The sequence below is a fragment of the Hyperolius riggenbachi genome, chromosome 1, assembly GCF_040937935.1.
Source record: "Hyperolius riggenbachi isolate aHypRig1 chromosome 1, aHypRig1.pri, whole genome shotgun sequence".
In the NCBI taxonomy this organism is placed as follows: domain Eukaryota; kingdom Metazoa; phylum Chordata; class Amphibia; order Anura; family Hyperoliidae; genus Hyperolius; species Hyperolius riggenbachi.
Window position 1 is genome coordinate 214,051,209 of NC_090646.1, and position 26,889 is coordinate 214,078,097.

Below are 26,889 nucleotides of genomic sequence, written 5' to 3' on the forward strand. Positions count from 1 at the left end.
CCAGATCGGCCACAGCACCCCCCCTGCCCACCCCCCAGACCCCTGTTTGCACCCAATCACCCCCCTAATCACCCATCAATCACTCCCTGTCACTATCTGTCAACGCTATTTTTTTTTTTATCCCCCCCCCTGCTCCATGCCCCCTCCTGATCACCCCCCACCCCTCAGATTCTCCCCAGACCCCCCCCCCCCCTGTTTACTGTATGCATCTATCCCCCTGATCACCCGTCAATCACCCGTCAATCACCCGTCAATCACCCCGTCAATCACCCCGTCACTGCCACCCATCAATCACCCCCTGTCACTGCCACCCATCAATCACCCGCTGTCACTGCCACCCATCAATCACCCGCTGTCACTGCCACCCATCAATCAGCCCCTAACCTGCCCCTTGCGGGCAAACTGATCACCCACCCACACCAATAGATCGCCCGCAGATCCGACATCAGATCACCACCCAAGCGCAGTGTTTACATCTATTCTCTCTTCTAAACACCCACTAATTACCCATCAATCACCCCCTATCACTTTTACCTATCAGATCAGACCCTAATCTGCCCCTTGCGGGCACCCAATCACCCGCCCACACGCTCAGATTGCCCTCTGACCCCCCCTTATCAATTCACCAGTGCATTAATTACATCTGTTCTTCCCTGTAATAACCCACTGATCACCTGTCAATCACCTGCCAATCACCTATCACCCATCAATCACCCCCTGTCACTGCCACCCATCAATCAGCCCCTAACCTGCCCCTTGCGGGCAATCTGATCACCCACACCATTAGATCGCCCGCAAACCCGCCGTCAGATTACCTCCCAAATGTATCGTTTACATATGTTATCTTCTCTAAACACCCACTAATTACCCATCAATCACCCCCTATCACCACCTGTCACTGTTACCTATCAGATCAGACCCTAATCTGCCCCTTGCGGGCACCCAATCACCCGCCTACACGCTCAGATTGCCCTCAGACCCCCCTTTATCAATTCGCCAGTGCAATATTTACATCTGTCCTTCCCTGTAATAACCCACTGATCACCTGTCAATCACCTGCCAATCACCTATCACCCATCAATCACCCCCTGTCACTGCCACCCAACAATCAGCCCCTAACCTGCCCCTTGCGGGCAAACTGATCACCCACCCACACCAATAGATCGCCCGCAGATCCGACATCAGATCACCACCCAAGCGCAGTGTTTCCATCTATTCTCTCCTCTAAACACCCACTAATTACCCATCAATCACCCATCAATCACCCCCTATCACCACCTGTCACTGTTACCCATCAGATCAGACCCTAATCTGCCCCTTGCGGGCACCCAATCGCCCGCCTACACGCTCAGATTGCCCTCAGACCCCCCCTTATCAATTCGCCAGTGCAATATTTACATCTGTTCTCCCCTGTAATAACCCACTGATTACCTGTCAATCACCTATCAATCACCCATCAATCACCCCCTGTCACTGCCACCCATCAATCACCCCCTGTCACTGCCACCCATCAATCACCCGCTGTCACTGCCACCCATCAATCAGCCCCTAACCTGCCCCTTGCGGGCAAACTGATCACCCACACCAATTTATCGCCCGCAGATCCGACATCAGATCACCACCCAAGCGCAGTGTTTACATCTATTCTCTCCTCTAAACACCCACTAATTACCCATCAATCACCCCCTGTCACTGCTACCTATCAGATTAGACCCCTATCTGCCCCTAGGGCACTCAATCACCCGCCCACACCCTCAGAATGCCCTCAGACCCCAGCCCTGATCACCTCGCCAGTGCATTGCTTGCATCTATTTCCCCCTCTAATCACACCTTGAGACACCCATCAATCACCTCCTGTCACGCCCTAGCACACCTACCCATCAGATCAGGCCCCAATTTGCCCCGTGTGGGCTCCTGATCACTCGGCCAAACCCTCAGACCCCCTTCCGATCACCTCCCCAGTGCATTGATTGCATCTATTTTCCCCTCTAACCACCCCCTGAGACACCCATCAATCACCTCCTGTCACCCCCCTAGCACTCCTATCCATCAGATCAGGCCCAATACAACCTGTCATCTAAAAGGCCACCCTGCTTATGACCGGTTCCACAAAATTCGCCCCCTCATAGACCACCTGTCATCAAAATTTGCAGATGCTTATACCCCTGAACAGTCATTTTGAGACATTTGGTTTCCAGACTACTCACGGTTTTGGGCCTGTAAAATGCCAGGGCGGTATAGGAACCCCACAAGTGACCCCATTTTAGAAAAAAAGACACCCCAAGGTATTCTGTTAGGTGTATGACGAGTTCATAGAAGATTTTATTTTTTGTCAAAAGTTAGCGGAAATTAATTTTTATTGGGTTTTTTTCACAAAGTGTCATTTTTCACTAACTTGTGACAAAAAATAAAATCTTCTATGAACTCGCCATACACCTAACGGAATACCTTGGGGTGTCTTCTTTCTAAAATGGGGTCACTTGTGGGGTTCCTATACTGCCCTGGCATTTTAGGGGCCCTAAACCGCGAGGAGTAGTCTAGAAAACAAATGCCTCAAAATGACCTGTGAATAGGACGTTGGGCCCCTTAGCGCACCTAGGCTGCAAAAAAGTGTCACACATGTGGTACCGCCGTACTCAGGAAAAGTAGTATAATGTGTTTTGGGGTGTATTTTTACAAAACCCATGCTGGGTGGGAGAAATTTCTATGTAAATGGACAATTGTGTGTAAAAAAAATCAAACAATTGTCATTTACAGAGATATTTCTCCCACTTAGCATGGGTATGTGTAAAAATACACCCCAAAACGCATTATACTACTTCTCCTGAGTACAGCGGTACCACATGTGTGGCACTTTTTTACACCCTAAGTACGCTAAGGGGCCCAAAGTCCAATGAGTACCTTTAGGATTTCACAGGTCATTTTGCGACATTTGGTTTCAAGACTACTCCTCACGGTTTAGGGCCCCTAAAATGGCAGGGCAGTATAGGAACCCCACAAATGACTCCATTCTAGAAAGAAGACACCCAAAGGTATTCCGTACCGAGTATGGTGAGTTCATAGAAGATTTTATTTTTTGTCACAAGTTAGCGGAAAATGACACTTTGTGAAAAAAAACTATTAAAATCAATTTCCGCTAACTTGTGACAAAAAAATAAAAACTTCTATGAACTCACCATACTCCTAACGGAATACCTTGGGGTGTCTTCTTTCTAAAATGGGGTCATTAGTGGGGTTCCTATACTGCCCTGGCATTTTAGGGGCCCTAAACCGTGAGGAGTAGTCTTGAAACAAAAATGACCTGTGAAATCCTAAAGGTACTCATTGGACTTTGGGCCCCTTAGTGCAGTTAGTGTGCAAAAAAGTGCCACACATGTGGTATCGCCGTACTCGGGAGAAGTAGTACAATGTGTTTTGGGGTGCATTTTTACACATACCCATGCTGGGAGGGAGAAGTACCTCTGTAAATGACAATCTTGATTTTTTTTTTTTTACACACAATTGTCCATTTACAGAGGTATTTCTCCCACCCAGCATGGGTATGTGTAAAAATACACCCCAAAACACATTGTACTACTTCTCCCGAGTATGGCGATACCACATGTGTGGCACTTTTTTGCACCCTAACTGCGCTAAAGGGCCCTAAGTCCAATGAGTACCTTTAGGATTTCACAGGTCATTTTGAGAAATTTCGTTTCAAGACTACTCCTCACGGTTTAGGGCCCCTAAAATGCCAGGGCAGTATAGGAACCCCACAAATGACCCCATTTTAGAAAGAAGACACCCCAAGGTATTCTGTTAGGAGTATGGTGAGTTCATAGAAGATTTTATTTTTGTCAAAAGTTAGCGGAAATTGATTTTAATTGTGTTTTTTCACAAAGTGTCATTTTCCGCTAACTTTTGACAAAAAATAAAATCTATGAACTCACCATACTCCTAACGGAATACCTTGGGGTGTCTTCTTTCTAAAATGGGGTCATTTGTGGGGTTCCTATACTGCCCTGCCATTTTAGGGGCCCTAAACCGTGAGGAGTAGTCTTGAAACGAAATTTCTCAAAATGACCTGTGAAATCCTAAAGGTACTCAATTGGACTTTGGGCCCTTTAGCGCAGTTAGGGTGCAAAAAAGTGCCACACATGTGGTATCGCCGTACTCAGGAGAAGTAGTATAATGTGTTTTGTGGTGTATTTTTACACATACCCATGCTGAGTGGGAAAAATATCTCTGTAAATGGACAATTGTGTGTAAAAAAAATTAACAAATTGTCATTTACAGAGATATTTCTCCCACCCAGCATGGGTATGTGTAAAAATACACCCCAAAACACATTATACTACTTCTCCTGAGTACGGCAATACCACATGTGTGGCACTTTTTTGCAGCCTAACTGCGCTAAGGGGTCCAAAGTCCAATGAGCACCTTTAGGCTTTACAGGGGTGCTTACAATTTAGCACCCCCCAAAATGTCAGGACAGTAAACACACCCCACAAATGATCCCATTTTGGAAAGTAGACCCTTCAAGGTATTCAGAGAGGGGCATGGTGAGTCCGTGGCAGATTTAATTTTTTTTCGTCGCAAGTTAGAAGAAATGGAAACTTTTTTTTTTTTTTTTCTCACAAAGTGTCATTTTCCGCTTACTTGTGACAAAAAATAATATCTTCTATGAACTCACTATGCCTCTCAGTGAATACTTTGGGATGTCTTCTTTCCAAAATGGGGTCATTTGGGGGGTATTTATACTATCCTGGTATTCTAGCCCCTCATGAAACATGACAGGGGGTCAGAAAAGTCAGAGATGCTTGAAAATGGGAAAATTCACTTTTTGCACCATAGTTTGTAAACGCTATAACTTTTACCCAAACCAATAAATATACACTGAATGTTTTTTTTTTTTTTTATCAAAAACATGTTTGTCCACATTTTTCGCGCTGCATGTATACAGAAATTTTACTTTATTTGAAAAATGTCAGCACAGAAAGTTAAAAAAATCATTTTTTTGCCAAAATTCATGTCTTTTTTGATGATTATAATAAACAGTAAAAATCGCAGGAGCAATCAAATAGCACCAAAAGAAAGCTTTATTAGTGACAAGAAAAGGAGCCAAAATTCATTTAGGTGGTAGGTTGTATGAGCGAGCAATAAACCGTGAAAGCTGCAGTGGTCTGAATGGAAAAAAAGTGGCCGGTCCTTAAGGGGTAGAAAGCCCTAGGTCCTCAAGTGGTTAAAGAATAATTAAGTGCATTTTATATACAGCTGGTAAAAGGTACCAAAATGTAGCTGGGCATCAGTTTATATAGTCTCTGCACAAAGACATGCTGAAATAGGAAGGATTGTGCTACATGCCAAGCAGGGTTTTGCACACTGAACTTAAGGCCCGGTTCACACCTGCGTTTTTTTCTGGAACGTATACTGTACAAACGGAACGGATGTAAATGGATCCATTCACATACTTCCATTAGTACGGATACGTTCCAGTCCCCGGATCTGAAAAATGTCACAGGCCCCAATTTTCCAGACTGTTCTGCCTAGCGGAATGGATCCGGACAAAAATACTGCAACATTTCTTCACACTAGTGAAGAAGCGGACCGTTCCACGGGTGATGGGGGCATGGGCCGATTTAAATCTAGCGACGGGAGGGTGAGGGTGCAGCAGCCGGGCGGGTGGGCTAGGGAGGGTTTATACATACCTTATCTACATAGGCAGCCAGCGTTAAAGGCTTCCGTCTTCTTCCACATCATGCGACTAGTCACATGACGCGCTGTGTAGTCACAGCGGAAGAAGAGGAAGCCGGCTACCGAAGATGAGGTATGTATTTCCTGAGTGAAAACGGATCCGATCAATAATTGATCAGATCTGTTTTCACTATGTGAACGGGCCACGGACTGAGCCATCCAGATCCGGTGAAGCAGAGACCAGATCCGCTCACTGGATCCTTTTTGGCAAAAACGCAGATGTGAACCGAGCCTAACAGGCATCATGACTCTTCACTGAACCGTTTCTGCACCATGTCCCATCAGCATCCTGGGTATATGTGGACATGTTTACAACTAAGGGCCCTTTTCAACAGGTGTGCTGAGTGAGCAGTTGCCAAGCAGCAGCAAGCAGTTGTGAGTTATGGCCAGTGCACACCAAAAACCTCTAGCAGATTCGCAAAATGCTAGAGGTTTTTCAAGCAGATTTTCAGAGCGATTCTAGGCATGTTTAGAGAGGTTTTATTAAACATGCCTAGCGTTTTTTGGAGCATTTTTTTTGTGTAGCAGATTTCATATATTGTTACAGTAAAGCTGTTACTGAACTGCTTCTGTAACAAAAACGCTTGGAAAACTGCTCTGATCTAGAGTTTTTCAGAGCGTTTTCCCCCTTACCTATACTTTAAAGCCAGCGTTTACCATTTTGAAAATAAAAAAAAAGTCGGATACTCACCTAAGGAGAGGGAAGGCTCGGTCCTTATGAGCCTTCCCTCTCCTCTCCCGGAGCCCTCGATGCTGCGCTGGCTCCCCCGTTCGCGTCCGCCGCCACAGGGACTTCAGAGGTCTTCGGGAGCACTCAGGCTTCCGAAGACGGGCCGCTCCATACTACGCACGCGCGAGTGCGTCATAGAGGGCGCTCGCGCATGCGTAGTATGGAGCGGCCCGTCTTCGGGAGTCCGAGTGCTCCCGAAAGCTCCCTTCGGCATGCGGAAGTGGCAGTATTTGACCGAACTGGTCGAATACTGCCACGGGGGATCTTGCGCAGGACCGGGCACCGGGAGAGGAGAGGGAAGGCTCATTAGGACCGAGCCTTCCCTCTCCTTAGGTGAGTATCCGACTTTTTTATTTTTAAAATGGTAAACACTCACTTTAACATTGAGGCAGAAACGCCTCAGAAAAACACCAAAAGAAAAAAGAGAAAACCTATCTGAGCCATAAATAATATCTACAGGACAATCAGAATCTCAATGGTTCAAATCCATAATCTTTATTGGCAAACAAGCAAAATTTATAAAAACAATTAAAATCAATCTCCTGGTGTGTGTCAAAGGTTATTGGCACTATCCACCTCTGGAATACAATGATTGAATCACACTAAAATACTATATTAGGTTTTCTCTTTTTTCTTTTGGTGTTTTTGATGTTTTGATTGAAGACCTAGGGGCATGGTACCAAACAGAGAAATATACCTCATGAGGTTTATATTGATGTTTCTTAAGAAACGCCTCAGAAGTCTAAAAAATGCTGCAGCTCCCAAGTTTGCGTTTGTAGAAAAAACGAACCGCTCTGGTGTGCACCAGCCCAGTGACTAACGTTACCCAAGCAGTTTTCAAACAGCTAGCGTTTTTAAAAACGCTCCAGAACTGCTCTAGTGTGCACCAGCCCTTACCCAGTCGTTTCACTGCCCATCAACTGTTCGTGGGAAAAGGGCCCATAAAGAAGACCTGAGGTAACACGAACTTAAAAAAGTAAGGCCTCTTTTTCACAGGCAGTTAAACTGCGTGCTCAGCAAGCAGTTACCATGCAGCAGCAAGCAGTTGTGAGAGTTTGAGAGGCATTTCACTGTCCATCAACTGCCCATCAACTGCCCGTGGAAAAGAGGCCTAAATATGCCGCTCATCAGGACACCCTTTAACAGGGCCACACTCCTCTCCTGGTACAAGCACGGCTGTACTGCAAGCACATGTGTGGCTACGGCCTACTGCGAAGGTGCAGCCTGAAGAGGAGCGCAGCCCCGATACGATTACCTACAAGCCTTCATCTGTAATCTTCTGGGTGTCCATGCTTGGTGACGGGACAAGAGTACAGCGAGGGAAGCCTTATTAGGATCCAGAGGATTGCACCTCTAGTGTTTAAGTTAGTGATACCTTGGGTGCACTTTAAACAAAATAGACATTTATAAACGTCCTATTTGTGCCCTAATTAGCGTAAATAGGATAGTTAATAAATGTCCATTCCACCGAAATGTGCACCCGTTTTGACCCCTCAATGAAGGGGCAATAAGTGGTTAATTCAGATATAATTAAAGTACAATGGCCTCAATTCAGTAACGGCAGTTTGGTAACATAAATTAGGTCAGTAAAATACCACATTCGGTAGTTTACACTTTTTTTCCCCCCAAATTCACTTCAGATTTCTTCACATGAAGTAGTACTTCAGTAATATACCAAATATGTTTGTTTGTTTCTTTAATTCACTAAGCCCTGCTCGGTAATGTAGAAGACTCACAGCTTCCTGCTAGGCCTACTCCACAAGTGGTGAGACTTCTTTAAAGGAATACTGTAGGGGGTGGGGGTCGGGGGAAAATGAGTTGAACTTACCCGGGGCTTCCAATGGTCCCTAGCAGACATCCTGTGCCCGCACAGCCAGTCACTGATGCTCCGGCCCCGCCTCCGGTTCACTTCTGGAATTTCAGACTTTAAGGTCTGAAAACCACTGCACCTGCATTGCCATGTCCTCGTTCCTGCTGATGTCACCAGGAGCGCACTGCGCAGGCCTAGCATGGTCTGTGCCTGTGCAGTATGCTTCCTGGTGACATCAGCTGGAGCGAGGACACGGCAACGCAAGCGCAGTGGTTTTCAGACTTTAAAGTCTAAAATTCCAGAAGTGAACCGGAGGCGGGGCCGGAGCATCGGTGAGTGGCTGCGCGGGCACAGGATGCCTGCGGGGGACCATTGGAAGCCCTGGGTAAGTTCAACTCATTTTACCCCGACCCCCCTACAGTATTCTTTTAAGTAGTGTGCATAAGCCGTTGCTTGTTCTGTCCTGTGCATCCCATTAGATGTGCATGCATGCCACTAGAGCAGGGGAGGGCAAACTATGGCCGGCGTGCCAATTTCATCTGGCCCGCCGATACAGGGCCTCCCCCCCCAGTGCTACAGGAAAATGGCAAGTGAAGCCCAGCAATGAAGACTATTTGTGTCTCCAGTGCAGGGCTTCAGGCTCTATTTTCACATAGCCTTGCTCTGCCCGTCAGCGTGGAACTTGTGAAGGTTGAGGAGCGAGGCTGGAGGCCGAGAGTCACCTACTACGCGAGTAGATTGCTTTTATTTACAAACCATTAGGACACAGTATTTTGTGGGGTGGAGGGAATTGGACGGATGGACGAACGGAGGAAACGCTCATCAATAACGTCAATGCTGCCAAAATATGTGTATTTTGAGGAAGAAACGCTGCGGATTTGTCTTGCTGTCTGAGGTGGCCTGCCTGCTGTCCCTATCAACTAGTCAGTGTATAGTTTAATAATCACCTTGCTGAAAGAATCTTATTCAGATGGTGGTAACAGTCTAAAGATTCCAGCAATGTGTGTTTATTATATTTGCTTCCCTGACTGATAAAGAGCCAATAATGCCTTTGTAAAGGACACCACATAGCAGCCTACAAAGTAGATGCAGCCTGGAGTGAAAAGTCACAAGTAAGCCAGTCAGTCAGGAATAGTGTATACACATCTCCCTGCTAGTTACATTACAGCAATATTACAGCTCATCTACCTACAGGTTACCTCCTCAGATCAGCCTCCTCCTCCTGTCTCCTGCATGCTGTGACACAGTGAAGTATAGTTGTGTGAGGAATGAAGAATGATTTTTAAGCAGGTAAAGAGAACTGGGTGAATAAATAAAGTGCCCCTAACACCAGTGGTAATGTGTACCCTGATATAGAGTATTAAAAATAAAGTTGTTTTAATTGATCGTGTTCCTTTAAGTCAGTGCATTGGATCAAATAGGATGAGAATCTGGACTGTGTGACGATCTCTATTGGCCCTCTGCTACATCCGCCAACTTTACCACTATGGGCTTGATTCACTAAACCGTGATAACTCAAATATCACACCTTACGTTAACGCGCCTTAGAGTACCATAGCGAGTGCTACGAACCCGCAGGGGATCAGGGCAGGATGAGTGCCATTGCCAATTAGCAGGCATAAGTTCGTAGCGCTTGCTGTGCTACTCTGATAAGGCGTGTTAGCTTTGATAAGGTGTGATATCTTTGATAAGGTGTGATATTTGAGTTATCAAGGTTTAGTGAATCAAGCCTGATGATTGTTAAATACTGACTGATGAGAGCAGGAGATAGATATTGAACATTTTTTTTTTTGATTTACCGAATGCGTTAATCTTTATGAATTGCCATTTCTTGAGGTATTTAAGTCACAAGTCGGTAATTTACCTCACTAGTCTGTAATTTTACTTTTCAGTTCGGTAATATTTTTAGTGAATTGACATTTGGCCAGACAATCAGTAAAATCAGCTGTTTTCTGCATTACAGAATAGGGTAATGCTTAGCAAATTGAGCCCACTGAGCAGAACGTACCTGTAATTGGAGTGACTTTGGCTACCCCATCATAGTTCTCAGCACAGGCTGAAGTGGTGGAAGCTTGTGTTTGACTAATGGTAGGTGGTGGTGCTGAAGAAGGCAAATTTTTCTTCAGTATTTGTGCAAAACTAGGAACCTTTGTTGGATACCACACACCGCTGCTTGCCATTTTCTCTAGAATTAAACAAAGTTCATTTAGACATAGCCAACAAGAACTATACATGCAGACCATACAAAACTGTGGATACAAAAGAAATGACATTGAGAGCCCAATATAGTGTAGTATGTACTGATGTATGATGGATTATTAAAGAGTACAAAAGTAACTCACAAACCCCGGTTACCTCCTAGGCAACCCACTGTATAGGCAGGTGAGGAGATTAGACCTGTCCCCACTCAGGATTAAGAAGTCACTCTCTGTAGAAATGAAACAAAAAGGGGGGGGGGGGGGGGGGAATACGAGTATTTGCGATGTAAACAAGGGCGCCAAAAGAATAAAATAGACTAAAATAGTTAAAAATTATTGGAAGGCAGTGGTGGACTTGCCTCCAAAAAGCAGACACAAAACTGTCAATTTCAACAGGTATACATTTATTGATATACTCCACAAAGTGTAACGCGTTTCACAGGTATAGTCCTGCTTCAGGCAATAGAAAAGGAGCATAAAACTGAAAACCAGAGACAAAGATAACATATATATGAGAGAATATATATATATATATATATATATATATATATATATATATATATATATACACATATATATATACATATACATATACATATATATACATATACATATATATACATATACATATACATATATATATATACATACACACACACACACACGCACACACACATTCTTGTATTATAAAGTGGTAAACCTTAAAAAGTGCTAGTTTGCTACCATTTTCATTATAGTGAAGCATAACTTTAGAGCGAAGCATGAATCATCGTATTGGCCAAGTGTGGGAGTAGGTGAATGATAAAACCAGAGAATTTAAGTGTAGCCACTATCAGGTGGTAATAAATGAGTGATATATATTGGTAAATAGTGGTAGGTGAGAAAAGAACAAGGTCTAGGTTATAAGCTCTTAATGATAAGCAATGGGTATGTGAAGGTTCATTCCAGAAGGGGGGGGGGGGGGGGGGGGGGGGTTTGAAGAGTAGGTAAAGGTGAGCATGGTAAACATATAGCCATAAAGTGAAAAAAATAAAAGTTCAGCTTACCAGTATTAGGTCAGGATGCATTCGGCGCCTCTGTACCTTGTAACATGTATCGGTGCTTTAAATTGTGAACAGCGCCGCCTGTTAACCAATGGGAGAGCGGGGATTCCTGACTTCCGCCCACCGGAATAATGCAACCTTTTGGATGCATCCTCTGACGTCATGGTAGCGTGCTCTCGGCAATATTTACTTTGCGCATGCGCGGCCACATTAAAAAGGACCGCTGTGTAGATATTAGTTGTGGGCAAAGTGGTGCTGCATGTGAGGGCAGAACCTACAAAAACCAGCATGTTTTATAAAGGCAATTGGCAAGCCTGTAATAGGCGTAAATTCATTGCTAAAGTGAGGAAAATAACTTTATCCTTTAAAGTTATTTGTATAGTGTTAATTACTCACTTGGTGAAGCTATTTAAGAAAACCAAAGTAAATACCTGCTAACGTTGTTTTGAACAATCCTTCAGGGCAAAGGTGAGACGTAGCTCCTCCCAGGAACAGACAGCACTTCCCCTATAAAAAAAAGTCACATGGTTAGTCCACCCTCAGTGCGTTTAGCCAAGTACCGACAGGTGAACATTCCACTAACCCATAACCGTGCACTTATCAGACACAGACATTTAACACCCGGGTGGGATCGTTGCCCTGAAGGATTGTTCAAAACAACGTTAGCAGGTACTAACTTTGTTTTTTCCCCACAATCCTTCAGGGCAAAGGTGAGACGATTAACAAGTAATACAACCTCAGGGTGGGACCACTGCTTGGAGAACCATTACACCAAACGCTTGGTCGTGTGCAGACATTGCATCAATTTGGTAATGACGGATGAACGTAGAAAAGCTTGACCATGTTGCTGCTTTACATATTTGCTCAGGCGAAGCCCCTGCATTATTAGCCCAAGAAGCTGCCCTAGCTCTAGTAGAATGAGCTTTAAATGAGGCAGGAGCCTCACTTCCCATAACTCTGTAAGCTTCTATAATAGCTAACCTAATCCAATTAGCTATAGTAGATTTAGAAGCTCTCTGACCTACAGTTTTCCCAGAAAATAAAACAAATAAAGAATCTGTCTTCCTGACATTTGAAATTCTGTTCAAATATTCCAGAACACATCTTCTAACATCTAATGAGTGAAAAATCCTCTCTTTTCCACACTTTGGATTCACACAGAAAGTAGGCAAAATAATGATCCTGCGACCTGTGAAACCTAGACATAACCTTCGGACATACCTCTGGATCTGGCTGTAACACTCATGTATCCTGAAAATAAGGACTTTTCATAGACCAGGCTTGTAGCTCACTGGCCCTTCTGGCTGTAGTGATGACTACTAAAAAATACTGTTTTTAATGTAAGATATTTAAAAGAACTGTCCTCAAGAGGCCCTAAGGAACCTTTGGACAGTCCTTTTAAAACCACTGATAATCCGAAGGCGAAACGTATGGTTTATAAACTGGCAGTTTCCTAGAAAGAGCCTTCAGAAACCGCCCTATCAAAAAGGAGGAGAGGAAGACAAGGGGATACCTGAAAAAGCAGATAAATCAGCAATCTGCACTTTAAGCGTACTTACAGAAACATTTTTATCCCAACCCCCCTGAAGAAAATCCAGGACTGCTGGAATTGACAGGCTATAACTCTTAAAGCCGGACAGCCAAAGATGGAAAGTTTTCCAGTATTTCAAGTAGATCTTCCTAGTAACTTCTTTACGGCTACCAATCAATGAAGAGGCTGCCTTGTCAGATACTCTCAATTTTTTGAGTAAGGCTAATTCAGGATCCAGACTGACAGATTCAATATGCCTGGATGTGGATGCCACAGGTTCCCTTGCAGCAGCAGATCTGGCCTGCGAGGAAGTCTCCAAGGGTCCTCCAAGGTGCAATCAAAATCATCCGATTTTGACAACCTCTCCATTTGCTGATAACTGCCGGAATCAAATTGAGAGGAGGAAATGCATACAGAAGTGGAAAGTTCCACTCTTGAATGAATGCAGTCACCCCCAGATTATGCTCTCTTGGATTGAGGGAGAAGAAACTTTGAATTTGGGCATGGTCTTCTGTTGCGAACAGATCGATTGACTGTGTTCCCCATCGTTTTGTGATGTCTGAGAACACCTCTCTCTGTTTAGAGACCACTCTGATGACAGAATCCTGCTTCTGCTCAGTTTGTCTGCCTCTATATTGAGTGTTCCCTCGAGACGAAACAGCTCTCAAGGATAACACATTCTTTTCTGCCACGACAAGATCTCCTCCGCTTCTTCTTGCAACAACTGGGATCTCGTGCCTCCCTGTTTGTTGACAAAACGCCACTGCCGTAACATTGTCGGAGTGTATCAGAACATTGGATTGTAACAGTATTGATTGCGCCTGAAATAAGGCCCGCTTTACTGCCCTTAATTCCCTCCAGTTGGATGACCTCAGACTCCAGTTTTGTCCATTTCCCCTGAAAGGCTTGGTGAGCTATATGAGCTCCCCAGACCCAAGCGCTTGCATCCGTAGTAATTACCTTGTCTACAGGCTCCTTCCAAAGCCTTCCCTTCACAAGGTTGGATTCCTCCAACCACCACTGCAGAGACAACACCACAGTTTGAGGAATTGTGACTTTGAAATCTAATGTTTGTGGACGACCGTCCCAATTTCCTAGAAGGAAACCCTGCAACTTCCTGATGTGCGCCAGTGCCCAGGGTACTGCCACCATTGTGGATGACATCAATCCCAGCACAGACAAAATCATCCTTAGGGAAACCTTGTCTTCCCTCTGTAATGATTTCACTGCCAAATTTATCTTTAGGATATTTTCCGGAGAAAAGAAAATCCTCTGCTTTAATGAATCCACTAGCATGCCTAGAAATGGAGTTTTCTGACTTGGAATCAAAGAGTACTTCTCTAGGTTGATAATCCAACCTAGGGATCGGAGATGTTCCGATACCAGATTTAAATGGTTTCTCAGGCGATCTGCTGAACTTACGTGAATAAGCAAGTCGTCTAAATAATGGAATTATTAAAATCGACTGCTCTCTTAACGGAATCAATGCTTCTCCCAGAATCTTTGTGAACACTCTTGGGGCAGAAGTGATCCCAAACAAAAGGCAAACAAACTGGTAGTGTTCTACCCTCCCATTTACTCCTACTGCAAATTTAGGAATTTTTGCGATTTTTTCTGAATGCCAATATGCATCTCTTAGATCCAGAGATGCCATAAAGGCCCCTGGAAACAGTAGCTCCCTTACTGAAAAAAATCGGTTCCATCCGAACTTTTTCTGTCTCAGACAGGTTAAGTCTTTTTAGGTTCAGAATCAGGCAGAACTTGCCCGACGACTTTTTAGTACAAAAATAGTGAAACAGAAGCCCTGTTTTTGTTCCTTTACTGGCACAGGATACAGACTAACCAGTAAGCTCATGGTGAACCAGAACTCAGAGTGTGTAAGGGGCTACAATGGTCCTAAAAAGCCCCCTTACTAAAATGCTAAGAAAAGCAAAAAAGTTTGCTTTCTTAAAACAGAAAGAATTTGCGATAATTCAGGTTGGAATGAACTTAAGATGTTTCCCAGTGCATCACTGCTGACTATATGCAAATTAACCATTGTTACCCTTAGAAGCTAAACACCGCTGGAATGCAATGATGTGTCATTTTGTTAATTTGTACAGAGCCCTAATAATCCAACATGCATACAGACTGTTTCGGATTGTTTGATCTGGCACAGGATGAAATACATTCTGTTTTAGCATGTTTTGCAATATACTCAAAATTTCTGGGAACAGAGTGGGATCTTTGGGGCCTTTAAGACCACAAATCTTGACGATGGATGGAGTACCAACTATTTGGTAACCAAACTTTATTGTTCGGCAAATAAACAGGCTTTTTGCCCCTTTCGCCCACCTGAGAGAGAAGCATCTTAGCCTTCCCCCAACTGCTTGACACGAGTCATTGGGATTTTGACTGGGTCTTAGGAGCTTTAGATTTAAAGCCCCCTTTCCCAGACTTGTCAAAAGTCCACTTCCTGCCTTTTCTCTGATCTTTAGAGGCATCTTTTTGATCATCCCTTGGTTTACGGGGAAAAAAAACAAAAAACACTTTAGTTGCAACAGCTTTTTTCTTTTTAGGAAAAAGAAATTTTTTGTTCAACGTACTTTCCAAAGCTGATCATTAATCTCAGCAGTGGGTGTAAACCTAATTGCCTCAGCAGAAGAATCGGCTAAATATGTCAGATTTAATGAGAATCGCAATAGAATTCAACAAATGTTCAACAGGTACACCAGCCAGTATATTAGCTCTGAGCTGATTAATCCACAGCTCCAAAGCTCTGACCATACATGTAGAGGCAACAGCCGGCCTAAACATAGCCACACTAGCCTCCCAATTTTACCTCTTCAAATAAGCATCCACTTTTTTATCAAGTGGATCCTTTAGCTTTGTAGAATTGATCATGAATAGACAAATTAGCTACCACATCATTACTCAACTCCAAAAGAGTAATTAATGGCAGCAATCAACACCTCCGTATCCTCAATACGGAATTTAAACTCTGAAACAGACTCAGATTCTATTTCTCGAATGTCTGAATCCTCAGAACTAGCTGCAAACTCAGCCTGACTAGCATCAACCTCAGTCACAGATACTCCAGATACAGCAACCTGAGAAGTAGATGGATTAGCATTCAATAAGGAGGACTTAACCACTTGAGGACCACAGTTTCTACCCCTTAAGGACCGGCCACTTTTTTTCCATTCAGACCACTGCAGCTTTCACGGTTTATTGCTCGCTCATACAACCTACCACCTAAATGAATTTTGGCTCCTTTTCTTGTCACTAATAAAGCTTTCTTTTGGTGCTATTTCATTGCTCCTGCGATTTTTACTTTTTATTATATTCATCAAAAAAGACATGAATTTTGGCAAAAAATTATTTTTTTAACTTTCTGTGCTGACAATTTTCAAATAAAGTAAAATTTCTGTATACATGCAGCGCGAAAAATGTGGACAAACATGTTTTTGATTAAAAAAAAAACCATTCAGTGTATATTTATTGGTTTGGGTAAAAGTTATAGCGTTTACAAACTATGGTGCAAAAAGTGAATTTTGCCATTTTCAAGCATCTATGACTTTTCTGACCCCCTGTCATGTTTCATGATGGGCTAGAATTCCAGGATAGTATAAATACCCCCCAAATGACCCCATTTTGGAAAGAAGACATCCCAAAGTATTCACTGAGAGGCATAGTGAGTTCATAGAAGATATTTTTTGTCACAAGTAAGCGGAAAATGACACTGTGACAAAAAAAAAGAAAAAAAAAAAAGAATCCATTTCTTCTAACTTGCGACAAAAAAAAAATGAAATCTGCCACGGACTCACCATGCCCCTCTCTGAATACCTTGAAGTGTCTACTTTCCAAAATGGGGTCATTTGTGGGGTGTGTTTACTGTCCTCGCATTTTGGGGGGTGCTAATTTGTAAGCACCCCTGTAAAGCCTAAAGGTGCTCATTGGACTTTGGGCCCCTTAGCGCAGTTAGGCTGCAAAAAAGTGCCACACATGTGGTATTGCCGTACTCAAGAGAAGTAGTAGAATGTGTTTTGGGGTGTATTTTTACACATACCCATGCTGGGTGGGAGAAATATCTCTGTAAATGACAATTTTTTCATTTTTTTTTTACACACAATTGTCCATTTACAGAGTTATTTCTCCCACCCAGCATGGGTATGTGTAAAAATACACCCCAAAACACATTGTACTACTTCTCCCGAGTACGGCGATACCACATGTGTGGCACTTTTTTGCACCCTAACTGCGCTAAAGGGCCCAAAGTCCAATGAGTACCTTTAGGATTTCACAAGTCATTTTGCGGAATTTGATTTCCAGACTACTCCTCACGGTTTAGGGCCCCTAAAATGCCAGGGCAGTATAGGAACCCCACAAATGACCCCATTTTAGAAAGAAGACACCCCAAGGTATTCCGTTAGGAGTATGGTGAGTTCATAGAAGATTTTATTTTTTGTCAAAAGTTAGCGGAAAATTGATTTTTATTGTTTTTTTCACAAAGTGTCATTTTCCACTAACTTGTGACAAAAAATAAAATCTTCTATGAACTCACCATACTCCTAACGGAATACCTTGAGGTGTCTTCTTTCTAAAATGGGGTCATTTGTGGGGTTCCTATACTGCCCTGGCATTTTAGGGGTCCTAAACCGTGAGGAGTAGTCTGGAAATCAAATTCCGCAAAATGACCTGTGAAATCCTAAAGGTACTCATTGGACTTTGGGCCCTTTAGCGCAGTTAGGGTGCAAAAAAGTGCCACACATGTGGTATTGCCATACTCGGGAGAAGTAGTACAATGTGTTTTGGGGTGTATTTTTACACATACCCATGCTGGGTGGGAGAAATAACTCTGTAAATGGACAATTGTGTGTAAAAAAATCAAAAGATTGTCATTTACAGAGGTATTTCTCCCACCCAGCATGGGTATGTGTAAAAATACACCCCAAAACACATTGTACTACTTCTCCCGAGTATGGCAATACCACATGTGTGGCACTTTTTTGCACCCTAACTGCGCTAAAGGGCCCAAAGTCCAATGAGTACCTTTAGGATTTCACAGGTCATTTTGCGAAATTTGATTTCCAGACTACTCCTCACGGTTTAGGGCCCCTAAAATGCCAGTTCAGTATAGGAACCCCACAAATGACCCCATTTTAGAAAGAAGACACCCCAAGGTATTCCGTTAGGAGTATGGTGAGTTCATAGAAGATTTTATTTTTTGTCACAAGTTAGTGGAAAATGACACTTTGTGAAAAAAAAAATAATAAAAATCAATTTTCCGCTAACTTTTGACAAAAAATAAAATCTTCTATGAACTCACCATACTCCTAACGGAATACCTTGGGGTGTCTTCTTTCTAGAATGGGGTCATTTGTGGGGTTCCTATACTGCCCTGCCATTTTAGGGGCCCTAAACCGTGAGGAGTAGTCTTGAAACCAAATGTCGCAAAATGACCTGTGAAATCCTAAAGGTACTCATTGGACTTTGGGCCCCTTAGCGTACTTAGGGTGTAAAAAAGTGCCACACATGTGGTACCGCCGTACTCAGGAGAAGTAGTATAATGTGTTTTGGGGTGTATTTTTACACATACCCATGCTAAGTGGGAGAAATATCTCTGTAAATGACAATTGTTTGATTTGTTTTACACACAATTGTCCATTTACATAGAAATTTCTCCCACCCAGCATGGGTACCGTATATACTCGCATATAAGCCGACCCGCATATAAGCCGACCCCCCAACTTTTACCTCAGAAATCAGGAAAATGTCATTGACTCGCATGTAAGCCCCCTCCCCACTATAGCCCCCACCATAGGATAAATAGACAGGTGTGTCTTAAGTATGAAGAATCCCCACACATAGTTATAAATAGCCAGATGTGCCCCTGTATTAGGCAGTCCCCTATTGCCAGATGTACCACCTATTAGGCTTCCCCCCATAGTTAAATATGCCCCTTATATTAGAAATCCCCCCATAGCCATATGTGCCCCTCCACTATAGCCATATGTGCCCACTATATTAGGCACCCCGCCTATTTAGCCAGATGTGCCCCCTGTATCTCCCTATATTAGCTGCAGTAGATGCTCTCCTCCCCTCCCCCATGCTTGCAGGGTGTGCAGTAGTGGCTTAACGTACCTATCCGCGCTGGGGCTGTCTGCTTTAAGTATGCTGCCAGGAGATATACCGCTTTTGGGAAAGAAGCTTTCCGCCTCCCAGCCGGCGGCTCCGTGCCCACAGGAATGTCCCCGGCCACTAGTACAGGATCACAGCAGTGACGTCAGCGCCGGGGTATCCTATTCCGCTTGTGAGACACGCGCACTGTGTACCAAGACGCCACTAGAGGGCGTCACAAAGATGAGCCAACGTAAGCGTCACAGGCTGAATAGGAGACCCCGGCGCTGACGTCACCGCTGCGATCCCGTACAAGTGGCCGGTGACATTCCTGTGGGCACGGAGCCGCCAGCTGGGACGCAGAAACCTGCTTTCACATGGTGGTATATCTCCTGGCAGCATACTTAATGCAGACGACCCTGATAGGTAAGCCACTACTGCACCGTCTGCATACTTCATGCAGGCAGCAAGGGTCCCCGGCGGCTCCACTCTGCAGACAAGCACCCACTGCCTGGGGCTGGGACACACAGACACTGACAGACCTCTCCCGGCAGCATATGGAGGGGGAAAGGGGTGACACAGCCACACATGACTCGCATGTAAGCCGAGAGGGGGACTTTTGAGCACATTTATTGTGCTCAAAAATTCGGCTTACATGCGAGTATATACGGTATGTGTAAAAATACACCCCAAAACACATTATACTACTTCTCCTGAGTACGGCGGTACCACATGTGTGACACTTTTTTGCAGCCTAGGTGCGCTAAGGGGCCCAACGTCCTATTCACGGGTCATTTTGAGGCATTTGATTTCCAGACTACTCCTCGCGGTTTAGGGCCCCTAAAATGCCAGGGCAGTATAGGAACCCCACAAGTGACCCCATTTTAGAAAGAAGACACCCCAAGGTATTCCGTTAGGTGTATGGCGAGTTCATAGAAGATTTTATTTTTTGTCACAAGTTAGTGAAAAATGACACTTTGTGAAAAAAACCCAATAAAAATCAATTTCCGCTAACTTTTGACAAAAAATAAAATCTTCTATGAACTCGTCATACACCTAACAGAATACCTTGGGGTGTCTTTTTTCTAAAATGGGGTCACTTGTGGGGTTCCTATACCGCCCTGGCATTTTACGGGCCCAAAACCGTGAGTAGTCTGGAAACCAAATGTCTCAAAATGACTGTTCAGGGGTATAAGCATCTGCAAATTTTGATGACAGGTGGTCTATGAGGGGGCGAATTTTGTGGAACCGGTCATAAGCAGGGTGGCCTTTTAGATGACAGGTTGTATTGGGCCTGATCTGATGGATAGGAGTGCTAGGGGGGTGACAGGAGGTGATTGATGGGTGTCTCAGGGGGTGGTTAGAGGGGAAAATAGATGCAATCAATGCACTGGGGAGGTGATCGGAAGGGGGTCTGAGGGGGATCTGAGGGTTTGGCCGAGTGATCAGGAGCCCACACGGGGCAAATTAGGGCCTGATCTGATGGGTAGGTGTGCTAGGGGGTGACAGGAGGTGATTGATGGGTGTCTCAAGGTGTGATTAGAGAGGGGAATAGATGCAAGCAATGCACTGGCGAGGTGATCAGGGCTGGGGTCTGAGGGCATTCTGAGGGTGTGGGCGGGTGATTGAGTGCCCTAGGGGCAGATAGGGGTCTAATCTGATAGGTAGCAGTGACAGGGGGTGATTGATGGGTAATTAGTGGGTGTTTAGGGTAGAGAACAGATGTGAACACTGCACTTGGGAGGTGATCGGACGTCGGATCTGCGGGCGATCTATTGGTGTGGGTGGGTGATCAGATTGCCCGCAAGGGGCAGGTTAGGGGCTGATTGATGGGTGGCAGTGACAGCGGGTGATTGATGGGTGGCAGTGACAGGGGGTGATTGATAGGTGATTGACAGGTGATCAGTGGGTTATTACAGGGAAGGACAGATGTAAATAATGCCCTGGCGAATTGATAAGGGGGGGTCTGAGGGCAATCTGAGCGTGTAGGCGGGTGATTGGGTGCCCGCAAGGGGCAGATTAGGGTCTGATCTGATGGGTAACAGTGACAGGTGGTGATAGGGGGTGATTGATGGGTAATTAGTGAGTGTTTAGAGGAGAGAATAGATGGAAACACTGCGCTTGGGTGGTGATCTGATGTCGGATCTGCGGGCGATCTATTGGTGTGGGTGGGTGATCAGTTTGCCCGCAAGGGGCAGGTTAGGGGCTGATTGTTGGGTGGCAGTGACAGGGGGTGATTGATGGGTGATAGGTGATTGGCAGGTGATTGACAGGTGATCAGTGGGTTATTACAGGGAAGGACAGATGTAATTAATGCACTGGTGAATTGATAAGGGGGGGGGGGGTCTGAGGGCAATCTGAGCGTGTGGGCGGGTGATTGGGTGCCCGCAAGGGGCAGCTTAGGGTCTGATCTGATAGGTAACAGTGACAGGTGGTGATAGGGGGTGATTGATGGGTAATTAGTGGGTGTTTAGAGAAGATAACAGATGTAAACAATACATTTGGGAGGTAATCTGACGGCGGGTTTGCGGGCGATCTAATGGTGTGGGTGGGTGATCAGATTGCCCGCAAGGGGCAGGTTAGGGGCTGATTGATGGGTGGCAGTGACAGGGGGTGATTGATGGGTGATAGGTGATTGGCAGGTGATTGACAGGTGATCAGTGGGTTATTACAGGGAAGAACAGATGTAATTAATGCACTGGTGAATTGATAAGGGGGGGTCAGAGGGCAATCTGAGCGTGTGGGCGGGTGATTGGGTGCCCGCAAGGGGCAGATTAGGGTCTGATCTGATAGGTAAAAGTGACAGGTGGTGATAGGGGGTGATTGATGGGTAATTAGTGGGTGTTTAGAGGAGAGAATAGATGTAAACAATGGATTTGGGAGGTGATCTGATGTCGGATCTGCGGGCGATCTATTGGTGTGGGGGGGTGATCAGATTGCCCGCAAGGGGCAGGTTAGGGGCTGATTGATGGGTGGCAGTGACAGGGGGTGATTGATGGGTGATTGACAGGTGATTGACGGGTGATTGACAGGTTATCAGGGAAGATAGATACATACAGTACACAGGGGGGGGTCTGGGGAGAATCTGAGGGGTGGGGGGGTGATCAGGAGGGGGCAGGGGGGGGGGGGGATAAAAAAAAAATAGCGTTGACAGATAGTGACAGGGAGTGATTGATGGGTTATTAGGGGGGTGATTGGGTGCAAACAGGGGTCTGGGGGGTGGGCAGGGGGGGGGGGTCTGAGGGGTGCTGTGGGCGATCAGTGGGCGGGGGGGGGGCAGATCAGTGTGTTTGGGTGCAGACTAGGGTGGCTGCAGCCTGCCCTGGTGGTCCCTCGGACACTGGGACCACCAGGGCAGGAGGCAGCCTGTATAATACACTTTGTATACATTACAAAGTGTATTATACACTTTGTAGCGGCGATCGCGGGGTTAACATCCCGCCGGCGCTTCCGTATGGCCGGCGGGATGTTACGGCGGGTGGGCGGAGCCAGTTGCCGGGGGAAGCGCGCGTCATCAATGACGCGATCGCTCCCCCGGCATGCCTAAAGGACGCGCCGCCTGAAGGCGTATTGCGGTCCTTTAGGCGTCCACTTTGCCGCCGCCCATGGGCTGTGGGCGGTCGGCAAGTGGTTAATTGATTGAAATGAAGCATTAATCTCCTCTCTAAAGGGTCTCAATGTATTCTGAACAGAGTGACCCGGCTCCTCCCTCATAACCCTCTCTATGCACAACTGACACAGAGTCTTTGCATAGGGCAACATCAGCTTAAAATTGCACAAAGGGCATCTCTTATAATTAGGAGGGAGCCTATGCTTATCTGCAGCAGCAGCCTCAGCAGTTTTAGCAGCAACCTCAGTTTTGGCCTGCAAACAAACAAAAACAACAAGGCATGTAACTCTGTACAGCTTTAGCGCATTTAGCCCAGAAATGGAAAAAGAGAAGCCATTATCTCACCTTCTGGGCGGCCTGGTTGCTCTCAATCCTCTCAGCGTCTGACATGTCTCCAAACCTTCATGTCCAGCACAGGACCAAACTCTCTCTGAGCAACAGCGCTAACAGGCCCGTGCAGCCTCCCCTTTAAAACATATCCAGCCTGCCACGATTGGATGAGGGGCGGACCGGAGGTTTAGAAGGAGTAATGAGCCAGCTCTACAAATTGCTGTATCCGGTATACCCGCCGGAAATTACGCATCCGGACGCGGCCAAGCGTCCTAATGGCCGCAATGCACTCCACGCTGCACATGGCCGCTGGCTTACCACCGACCTGCTCCTCTGCCGCAAGGCCGCCAAGGGGAACCCACGCCTTCCACACTTGCTCTCCCTGGCAGCGGGAGAGAAAGGTAGGCAAACCCCAGTAAAGATCCAGCCTGAGGCGCACGGCCAGACTGCCTCAGTACCACAGTGTCAGCCACCCAGAAGGATCCACCTGCAGCCCAGCACACAGGCTTCACCCAGAGGGGAGATGCAGACCTGCCTGGACGCAGGAACAAACAGCACTGAGGGTGGACTAACCATGTGACTTTTTTATAGGGGGAAGTGCTGTCTGTTCCTGGGAGGAGCTACGTCTCACCTTTGCCCTGAAGGATTGTGGGAAAAATGGTACTTTGGTGCCATCTGGTGGACACCCTTAAGAAATGTCCCTAATGTAATAAAAACTAAGGATTTGAAGATAATGAAGACAAGCATTGCATATTTGGGAGAAAGAGGCAATCAATAAAAATAAGTTTATATAAGAAAATATTACATAAAGGAATAAATATAATACAAATCTGAACATAGGAGAGGGGGGGGGGGAGGAGAAAGGGTATCAATAAAACTAAATACATACAAGAGTATAAAAGGATCGTACGTACGATATGTAAATGCATCCATTTGCAGTTTTGGGGATACAGTATGTCATAAAGTGTCATGATTTTTTATGTTAGCCGTTTATGATGGATTGACTATTATATATACATAAAAGGTGCCATAATATATCAGCAAGATCCAAGTATCTTATATTGACCATTTGTGACAGACCGTAACCATAGTAAGGATAAGGTTCACATGCGGCATTATAAAAATATACAAATCACAATCTCATAGAATATAAATCAAATGCATAAAAAGTTATGATAAAAGAGGAGACCAGTAAAATAAATGCAGATATTTATACTTAGTAGATTTTCTCCAGTTGCTCGTTTAAGCCATCTGAAGTGAGAGTTTTTAGTATTTGGATCCAGTATATCTCCTTTTTTTAGGCGATCAAAAGCATCCGATTGATTGGTGTGTATGGTTTAAACGAGCGTGATGTGAAAGAGATTTGGGTTGCTATTGTGATGGGTGTTGAAGTGGCGTGAAACACTGTGCAGGGGAACTTTTTTTTTTTTGTATATTTTTTATGTTGGCCAATCCTACTCCATGCTGGCTGGGTTGTTGTACCCACGTACTGGAGCTGACAAAGAAATGAAATGGCAAATAACGTATCTAGAGTTGCAGGTGATATAGTCTTTGATTGGATACTGTAAAAGGGTGATATTGGAGTTAAAAGTTTTAGTTGTTTGAATGAAGGTACATGCAGACATCTTGTGTTCATGCAAGGATGACAACCAGGCTCATGGTAAAGGGATTTGGTGAGGCCGGGCTCTGGTAGTGAGCGTAAGCGACTAGTATATTCTTAAGGTTAGGTGCTCTTCTGCATGTTATTGCAGGTACATGAGGCAAGAGTGAATGCAGATATGGGTCTTGTAGGAGGATATCCCATCTGTTTTTAGAATGCTATAAAATCTTGTGGATGTTGGCCATTTTATCTCGTAATGAATCTGGGATGATCCTCTGGGTTTGCAGAAGCTTGGTTGGGGGCGGGGGGTGTTCTTGCAGGTGTTTGGATTTGATATTGTCGCTTTGAATTTTGCAACTTTTATTTTTTGGCATATTTTCGGGCCCAAAAAATTGTGGGTGAGGATATCAGATTGAGCATTATATTCTTTTTGATCAGTGCAATTTCTGTTGATTCTCTTATATTGACTGTATGGTGTGTTCTTTATCCAAGGGGGATGATGAAAGCTGTGAAAATGAATGTAGTTATTGGCATCGACAGGTTTAAAATAAGTTTTGGTTTTTATCAATGTAGTTTTAGGTCCAGAAATTCTATATATACTGGGTGTTGATGATACGTAAATTGTAGGCCTGCTTGGTTTCTATTTAAGAAAGCCACAAAGTGTGGGATCAGAGTTGCATCGCCTTTCCAAATAAAAATTAAGTCGTCAATATACCGCTTGAAAAGATAATTTTTTTGAAAATGGTTTATTGTGTGTAATTTTTTGCTGTTCCATGTAACCCATGGCCAAATTTGCACAGGAGGGGGAAAATGAGCTCCCCATGGCCGTACCACTTGTCTGTTGATAAATTTTGTCCATAAAGGAAAATTATTGTTTAGGATAAATTCTGTACATTGAATCAGAAAGGATTGTTGTGTTTGTGGCAGGGCTGTGGAGTCGGAGTCGTGGAGTCGTGGAGTCGGGCAATTTTGGGTGCCTGGAGTCGGAAAAAAATGCTCCGACTCCTAATGAATTTGTAACTGTAATTAAAATAGAAAATATGATAAAATGTTCTATTTCTCAGATAATAGTCATTAAAAATAATGTATATATACAGTATATATACAGTAATAACTATGCTTAGTCCACAAAAATGAAATAAACCAATCAAAATTAGTTACTTGTGCTGCTTCAATAAAGCAGTCCCCGTATTTTTAAGGTCAGATATACATATCTGATTGTGACTGTATATATGATGTGTACACAGGAATCTCTTATATATACTAAATAACATCTATGCTGTAAGAATAAAGCCTGATGTGTAGCTGTGTCACTAATAGAGATGGTCAACGAGATGGAAATAATTCTGCATTGATGCTGATTTATGCAAATGTATGCACTCCCTTTGCTGATGAAATCAAATAATTTGATATGTTGTTAAAATTTGGTTTGGTGACTACAAATTAAAGGGTAACTGAGACGGATGAAAAGTAAAGTTTTATACATACCTGGGGCTTCCTCCAGCCCCCTTCAGGCTAATCAGTGCCTCGCTCTCCTCCACCACCCAGATCTTCTGCTATGAGTCCTGGTAATTCAGCCAGTCAGCGCTGTCCGGCCGCATGCCGCTCCCACAGCCAGGAACATTCTGCACCTGCGCAATAGTGCTGCACAGGTGTAGTATGCTCCTGGCGGCGGAGTGTGTGCATGCGCACTACGCCTGACTGGCTCAAGTACCTGGACTCATAGCAGAAGATCCAGGTGATGGAGGAGGACAACGAGGGACTGATTATCCTGAAGGCGGCTGGAGGAAGCCCCAGGTATGTATAAAACTTTAATTTCATCTGTCTCAGGTTTACTTTGTTACACAGTAGTACTATACTCTACATATGCACTCGCCACAGAGCTGCAGGGAATCCACTGAGAATGCTGTGCACATTGAACATAGAGGTGTTGTCTGTTTACAATCTCCTCATTCCCCTGCAGAGTACCTGCACATCATTCTTACATGTACCCACACTTACATTGCCTAGGGCCTGATAGATGTTCTTTGTTCCGGTTTGTACCTTTTACAAGTACTCTTACCAAGGATTAGTTTTAGTCTAAAGGGAATAAATACAGTAGTCTACATATCCTTCTCACTTCAGTTGTCTTGTAAAATTCCTAAGCGTTGGCAGTTAAGAGACGAATTTCATGTTACATACTTTTAATCAACAAAATTGTAATAT

The 26,889-nt window shown here is 44.6% G+C and overlaps 1 protein-coding gene across 5 annotated transcripts in view; it reads right to left on the reverse strand.

The window, feature by feature from the left end:
• ADAD1 (adenosine deaminase domain containing 1) overlaps nt 1–26,889 on the reverse strand; it is a 97,291-nt gene that overhangs the window by 58,862 nt on the left and 11,540 nt on the right. For 4 of the 5 annotated variants that reach the window (XM_068280262.1, XM_068280227.1, XM_068280236.1 and 1 more), the window contains one exon: nt 10,282–10,458. In XM_068280262.1, coding sequence (XP_068136363.1) covers nt 10,282–10,453 — 172 coding nt within the window. In that variant the 5' untranslated portion in view covers nt 10,454–10,458. Of the gene's footprint in view, nt 1–10,281; nt 10,459–10,615; nt 10,637–26,889 lie in introns of those variants that run through there. The other variant, XM_068280255.1, reaches the window with a different exon arrangement.